Here is a 7,580-nt window from a genome sequence, read left to right as displayed (position 1 = left end):
CAACCTTAATCGTGTTTACTCACTAGTAATTCCCATTAGTGTTAATTGGATTTCCTTGCAAGTTCATTTAGGATTGGATGACAGCCCTCCCATCGCAAATCTTATGTACTCTTGGGAATATGCTTTGAACTGCATATTCCTTATTGCCGTCTAAGGTGCAAAAGATGGGAATATACATATATTTATATAAAATAAATGGGGCTTGCCATTCTGCTGTTCGTCTGGCAAACCCTACTTCATTAAGCCTATGCGGCAGGGTCTTGCTATTTACTGTTTTACTCTGTACAGCACCATGTACACTGATGGTGCTATATAAATTAATAATAATAATAATAATAATAATAATAATAATAATATTTAAAAGCCCCCCCCCACCACCACCCACACAGTGTATTTAACTTAAGTCCTACTGAGTTCATTGAGGTTTACTTTCAAGTAAATGACATAACGAAGTGTGGACCATGCGCTTTCCTGGGAAGCTGCTACAGATTTTGCAACTGGTTGGAATGAAATTTGTGGTGTGCTTATGTGTGTGTTTATACGCGTTGTCTTTCGGGGAGATTTCTCCTCAGAGGACGCACAAACAATTCTGTTTTCCCCCGAAACATTTCGTGGATTATGACTCCTCGGGGGCTGAGAAAGAAAGAAAAGATAGAATCCCTCCCTCAAATGTTTTTTTGAGGGAGACTTCTCCTCTTTTCCCCTCACGGGGACCCCCTTTTATTCTTAAAAGTGGGGGCACAGAGAGGGAATAGCCTCGGTGACCAGCCCTGGCCTTCACCCTCTCTCCTCCATCTTCTCACCGCTCACAAAAAAAAAAAAAAAAGAGAGCCTTTTTTTATTTTCTCCCCATCAGCGGCCTGAGGAGAGCCGGCCGTGCCATTTGCAGCCTCGGCGGGGGCGCCCGCTTCGCTCCCGGCCTCCCCCGAGCGCTCTGCCAAGGCCTCCTGCTCAGCGTCTTCCCCTCGGCTTTTTCGGGGTGCTTGAGGCGAGTGTCGGGGAGCCCCAGGCGGGCCTCCCTGCCGCGTCGGGGCTCTCGGCCTCCCCTCTCAGGCTCGGGCTCCCCCCTTTTCGCCGCGGTGGTACGGCCCGGGGGTTAGCGGAAGCGCGGCCGCGGTGGCGCTGCCATGTTGAGCCGCCTCCTCCTCCTCCTCCTTCGTCGCCGCCGCCGCAGCACCAGCAGCCGCCGCCGCCGCCACTTGTGCTTTGTTGTCGGCTCCATGTAGCTGGGGGCCCGGGGGAGGGCGGGGGGCGGGCGGGGGAGAGAGCGAGGGAGGCAGGCAGGAAGGAAGCGCCAGCGAGGAGCCGCAGCCGCCAAGACCAGGCCGCCGGGCCTGAGGGGAGAGGGAGACACACACACACACCCCGCACACACACACACATATACACACAAACCCTTTATATATTTATATATACACACACACACACACACATATATATATATATAGACAGAAAATTTTTATTTTTTATTTTCCAACGGGCGCCGTTTCCAAGCCATGGAGGCCAATTGGACCGCGTTCCTCTTTCAGGTGAGGGAAAAAAAAAAAGAAACGACTAACCGCGTTTATTTCTTTTATTTTCTTAACGGCCCCCCCCCCCTCGCGCAAAAAATATTACTAGAGGTCGTCCTGGCTTTCTCTCTCCACCCCCCCCCGCGCCTTCATCCGTGAGCGCGCCCCCGCTTCGGGCGCGCGCCTGCCTGCCTGCCTACTCGCGGTCTCTCTCTCTCTTCCCCCCCCCCCCACAAAAACCCACCCACCCCGCTAGGCCTCCTCGCAGGGATCAGGCCGGCTGGGTCTGTCAGGCAGCAGCGGGGGGCGGCCTCGCTTTCTCTAACCCCCCCCTCTCCGCGGTGGGGTGGGGGGAATAGCGGGAGGGGGGGAGGAAGAGGAGGAGAATGTAGCTGGGCTCTCTATAGCGCGGTGGGAGGCCGGCTATAGCGCGCTTGCTCTGCTCTCCCTCCCTTTCTTTCTCTCTCTCCCCCTCTCTCCTTCTTCCCCCCCCCAGCAAACAGCCTCCTTCATCCTCCTCATCCTCATCCCAAGCAGCAATAATAACTGAGGGGAACCCCCCCCCACCAACCGACCCCCCAAACACGCATGCAAAACTATTTTCTGCAACTGGCTTTTTCCAGTCTTTTCTCTCTTTTTTTCTGTAAGAAAAGAGGGAGGAATGAAGCTGATTCATTTGGGTGGTTTTGGTTTCATCTTATATGTGCTCAAGTATCAGTGGCGATTATTATTTCTTAAGAACTCCCCCCCCCCATTTTTGTTGTTGCACTTCTTGGCTGATCGGTGTTTCTTTCTTCCCCCCCCCAAGTTTTCGATACAAAAATGCCCTTCGTTCGTGTGTGTTTTAAATGTCTCTCTAGTTCTTTAGGATTTTTAAAAGAAATCTCCTGTCTGCACACCCTTCTCGGCCGCACCATATTTTCTGCTGCTGCATTCTTTTATTTCTCTTCCCTCCTTCCCCAGTTCTTTAGGACTCGTAACTAATCTCCCCCCATGAGATTCTCGCTGTACACTTCTCCTCTCCTCATCCCCCCCCCCGCCTGATTTTCTTCTGCATTCTTTCTCTCCCACCCTCCCAACAATTATTTAGCATTTTTAATTAATCAGCTTTCATGAGATTCTGTCTCTCCTGCCTTCTTCTCCTCCATCCAACTTCAAGCATTTTTCTTCCCTCTCCATGTTTCATTGGGAATCTGAATTTATTTTTCTTCCCCACCCTGCTGCCACCGCAAAATGGGATTCTCTGCACATTTCACTCATTTCAGTCTCTTCTCCATCTTGTGTTCTTCAGCTGCTTATTTCTCTCCACCCCACCCCCCTACTTCTGCTGCTGTATTTTTTCCTCCCAGGTTTCTTTGGGACTTTTAGCTATCCCTCTGGTGTGCTCCCCCCCCCCAACATTTCTCTGTATATTTCACTTCTGCCTCCTGGTAATGTTCAGTCTGAATAGATTCTTCTGCCCCACAATAATTCTGCTACCTTTTATTACTAAATGAGAGTGTCTCCTTCCGTTCCGTTCTTTTGCTTGCTTTCATGTTTTCTTATGCTTTGCTTTTTAAACACCCCCCCCCCCCTTTCCAGCATTCGCACTTTCCCTTTAGTCTTTAGGATGCCATAAGACCTTATGTGTGGCTGTTCGGTAGCAGACTATCACAGCTACTTTGGAAGTTGTTACTCTGTGGTGGTTGTTACTTGTTCTGTCCTGTCCTCTCCTTTTTTGCTGTGTTCTTGGTGGTCTGTTTTACTAATTTTTCATTCAGAATCTTCATTCTTGCAAATGATTGATTTTCTGTTTTTCTCCCCTTTGGTATGTGGGATTCTACTTTACTCCCCTTTGCTCCCATCTGTCCTCCATTTTTGAATGGCACTACTCATTTCTTCCCCCTCCCATTATAAACTCTTCCACCTTTTATAACTTTGTCCTAACATTTTTTCCTGATACATTCTATAGTTTTTGCGCTCATGTTTATCTCCTTTATACCTGCGGTTTCTAAGATGTTACTGTTTTTTCTTCTGATCTCAACAATGTTGTCCTGTTTTCTCCACCGTTATTTAATTGTGATCCACTGTTTTCTTCCCCCCTCTCATTATCTACTCCTGACTTTTTTCCTTGCATCTTATTCCCTATATTTATCGCTTTCTCCAGTTTATTTCCCCCCTCCTTTCTAAAGATGTGCTCACATGCTTCATTGTATCTCTTACCTTTTCCAAAATATTGTCATTTTCTCTACTTTGCCGTCTTTTGTTCTACATAAAATACTATTCTATCTATCCTTGATCTGCTACTCTGGCACATAAAGCCCTTCTACATTTCCCCTCTATTTTTTGGCAGTCCTTTGGGAAACTATGCCACTGTCTTCTAATATATATTAGTTGGTTCTTTGCTTGGAAATTAAATCTGCTTGTGCAAAGCTTTAAGAACAGATAATATATTAATTTTCAGGCCCAACCCTCTTATTAAGATATGGGTCAGGAATCCCCTTACCTGCATATGGGATCAAACAGTGGATTGCTTTGAAGAGGGAGCATGTTCATGGTTATTAGCTGGAATTGGTTGACTTAACAAGAAAGTGTTGGGGCAAACCATATGTGGTAGTTTTAAGGGGGAGGGAATATATTCAGCTTTCTAACCAATTTACTAACTTGCTGCCTGATTTCAAAGAATACTTTGCCAAGAGAAATTTCCAGGGATTATTCTCATCAAGTCAGGGTTTTTTGAGTGAATTATAAATGTGTAGTAATCCCTGCTACCCGCTTTTTTTAAAAATGAGAAATTTTAAGAGCTGTTAAACGATGCTAGAGTACAGTGTAGTAAAAATGAAGCCACATAGCCTGCAACTTGAGTCACTTAGAAGCATTAATCTTCTATCAGGAATGCAGCATGCCAGACAACTTCCTTCTCAAAACTACAAGCCAAGTGAGAACCTGGATTACAAGCCATTCTCCTTTTTTAGCTTGAAAAAGTATACTAATTGCAATACCTCTTCTCCTCCCCCTCTTTCCTGAAGGTAAAATAATCCTCTGCAAATTACAAGCCTGCGTCACTTGCCCGTTGAGTCTTCTGTTCTTTTTAAAATACAAAGCATGACTCCAGTTTGAAAACATGAAGCAAGCGAATAAATCTAGAGGCAAATGCACTGCAGTCTTTCTCTTCTAAAGGAAAAAAAAAGAGACTTCCAAGTACAAAGATGAGTCACTTGCTTAGGTGCCCAGTCTCTGGAAGCAGGCTTAAAACATCCTCTTCAAAACAAAATCTGTTTGAGCCTAAGATAACTAGTACAAAGTTTTTGTATGACTTATTTTTATATACTAGGTTTGAAATGTTTTACTGTAGGCAGATGCCAGCAATGAAATGTCTACACTCCAGTTAATTTCTCCTTTTCAGGACTTAATTTCTCCTTTTCTGAAGTTTTGAATATCGTTAATCTCATTACTGGAGAACCATCTCCATTGCATTGGTTAGAATATTTCTCTCTCCCCCCCTTCCCCTGGCTTCCATGCTGTATCTTTCCTTATAACAACTTTAAGGGAAAGATTATTGTTGATATGTCCCTACAAGAATACAATCAACTGTCATTTTGTGGTTGAGTTGATCATCTCTAATAGCTAGATTTAAAAAACATCTTGGCTCAGTTTGGTACTGTAGGGTAGGGGCAGGAGATGTGTGGCCTTCCAGATGTTGATCTGCAACTCCAATCAATCCCTGCCAGCATGGCCAATAATGATGGATGAAGGGCATTTTAGTCTAACAACATCTGAAGAACCACACATTCCCCATCCCTGTTTTGAGGGTTCAGCAGTTTCACTTGCCTAAACTAAATACCAACATGGGCCTTTGAAATGTAGCCCCTCTCTTAATCATCATCATCAGTCCTCCAGCCCCATCACAAAGCTAGTAAGATTTCTAGTACAGCCTCCCCAAAACTGGGCCCCTCTTAATGTTTTGGACTAGAGCTCCCATAGACCCTTACCATTGACCATGCAGGCTGGGACTGGTGGGAGTTGTAGTCTAAAATATCTGGATGGATCCAGGTTGGGGAAGATATTTTCCAGTATGACAAATGTTTGGAGAATATTATTAATCTTTGCCTTAATACCTCTGTTTTGATGAGAAAGCTAAAATGAATGTTGAAAGAACTGGAATAGCTCTTCTTGTCTTCTACTTATTCCAGAAAATGGGTATTAAAGCCCTTTCTTGCAAGACATCTTCCATAGGAACTTAGGAAGCTATATTATGCTGAATCAGAGCTTTGATTCATCTAGCCCAGTATGGTTGACACTGACTGGCAGGTGTCTCTTCATTACTCCAGACATTTTTTCCCCCTGGAGATGCCATGATTGAATGAAGCTGTAAAAAGGGCCAACTCTATGTTAGGCATAATTAGAAAAGGAATTGGGAATAAAACTCCCAGAGGGAGAGGCGGGTAAGAAATAAATTATTATTATTAATAATCATGCTGCCTTTATATAAATCTATGGTCGATCACACTTAGAATACTGTGTACAATTCTAGTCTCCGCACCTAAAGAAAGATATTGTAGAACTGGAATAAGTGCAGAAAAGGGCAACAAAAATGCATTTCTCCCATGTGGGAAGTTTCCAACAGCTGAGATTGTTTAACTTGGGGGGGGGGGAATGGAGGATAAGGTGTACAAAAATTGTGCATGATAGTGTTGTACAAAAATATGCCTGCTGTGGAGAATGTAGATAGGGAGACACTTTTATCCCTCTCTTATAATACTAGAATCATGTTCATCCCATAAAGCTGATTGGTGGGAGATTCAGGACAGATCAAAGGAAGTACTTTTTCACACAGCGCAGAGTTAAACTATGGAATTCACTACCACAAGACGTAGTGATGGCCACCAATTTGGATGGCTTTAAAAGGGGTTAGTCTTCTCCTCCAGGAGTTTGTCTATCCATGGCTACTAGTCCTGATGGCTATGTGTCACCTCCAATATCAGAGGTATGCCTGGGTAAACCAGTTGCTGGGGAACATGGACAGGATGGTGCTAATGCACCCGTGTCCTGTTTGTGTGTTTCCTATGGGCAGCCAGTTGGCCACTGAATGCTGGACTAGATGGCTCTTATGCCCTTATGTTAACCTAAGATTTTCCGCATGCAAAGCATGTGATATAATAGTGAACTACGCCCCCTCCCCTATTCGGGTCTCAGGTCTTCAAAATCGCAGGCTGTATTGATAAAGCATTCTGCCGCCTTCTACTTCACATAGCTTTTAATGCTTACCTAAAGAAATCTTGTACAATATTTCATGTTGTGGGTAAAAAGTCCCTTTGAAGTATGTTGATCTTGATCATGTGTTGAAGTGTCCTACACTGAAGTGAGGAACAGTTTTTCAGAATGAGTAACTTTTTTCTACACACTAGTATGCATCTTAAAACAGTATTATATCTGCCTAGAAAGTGCAGGTTGCATGTTAATAAGGAAAATATCTTCCAAACAACAGCAGAACCAAGGTATGACTCACTGATGCTAATTGGTGGCTCTGACATCAAGGCTACATTGTACAAAAAAAAAACTTTGCCTCTGGCGATGGAAGCTCACAATGCCAAATTTTTCCACCCTGGGTCATGAAACAGTGTTGTGTTTTATTTTAGAAATCACAGTGATAGAAAGGAAACCCAGAACTATTGACTTATAAGCTAGGCCTAATAAAACTGTACACTACAAGTGAATAAAAATGACTTAACCAAAGATACTTAGATGCTGTTTCATTCTTCATCCTCTAATTTATCATTTAATTCTCGATCCCTTTTTAGAAGGCCTTAATTCAAGGGATCAGTAAGAATTGCAGGATGTTACTTTCTGCCATAAGCAATATTGATTTACCGGTTTAGCAAACTTAACAAGCTGAGCTGCCTGAGTTTCAAGGTATGTATGCTTGTGTGAATGACTTTCAGAGCAGAAAGCTTCATGAATATATTGAGTTTCACATTGTGATGGCTATGTCATTTTATTAAGACAAAGTGCATGATAACCATGTGGAGCTTAATAGCTCTGTAAGGCTTAAAGTGGCCCATAAAATGTGGCTGCTTGAACCTTGTCTGA

The 7,580-nt window shown here is 43.9% G+C and overlaps 1 protein-coding gene across 5 annotated transcripts in view; it reads left to right on the top strand.

Annotated features, from left to right (window-relative positions):
• Window positions 1-1,287: 1,287 nt before the first annotated feature.
• VEZF1 (vascular endothelial zinc finger 1) overlaps window positions 1,288-7,580 on the top strand; it is a 30,632-nt gene continuing 24,339 nt past the window's right edge. For 4 of the 5 annotated variants that reach the window (XM_063146696.1, XM_063146695.1, XM_063146694.1 and 1 more), the window contains exon 1: window positions 1,288-1,529. In XM_063146696.1, coding sequence (XP_063002766.1) covers window positions 1,497-1,529 — 33 coding nt within the window. In that variant the 5' untranslated portion in view covers window positions 1,288-1,496. The remainder of the gene's footprint in view (window positions 1,530-7,580) is intronic. The other variant, XM_063146692.1, reaches the window with a different exon arrangement.

The sequence above is a fragment of the Elgaria multicarinata genome, chromosome 22 (genome assembly GCF_023053635.1).
Source record: "Elgaria multicarinata webbii isolate HBS135686 ecotype San Diego chromosome 22, rElgMul1.1.pri, whole genome shotgun sequence".
In the NCBI taxonomy this organism is placed as follows: domain Eukaryota; kingdom Metazoa; phylum Chordata; class Lepidosauria; order Squamata; family Anguidae; genus Elgaria; species Elgaria multicarinata.
This window is presented reverse-complemented; position numbering and strand designations above follow the sequence as displayed.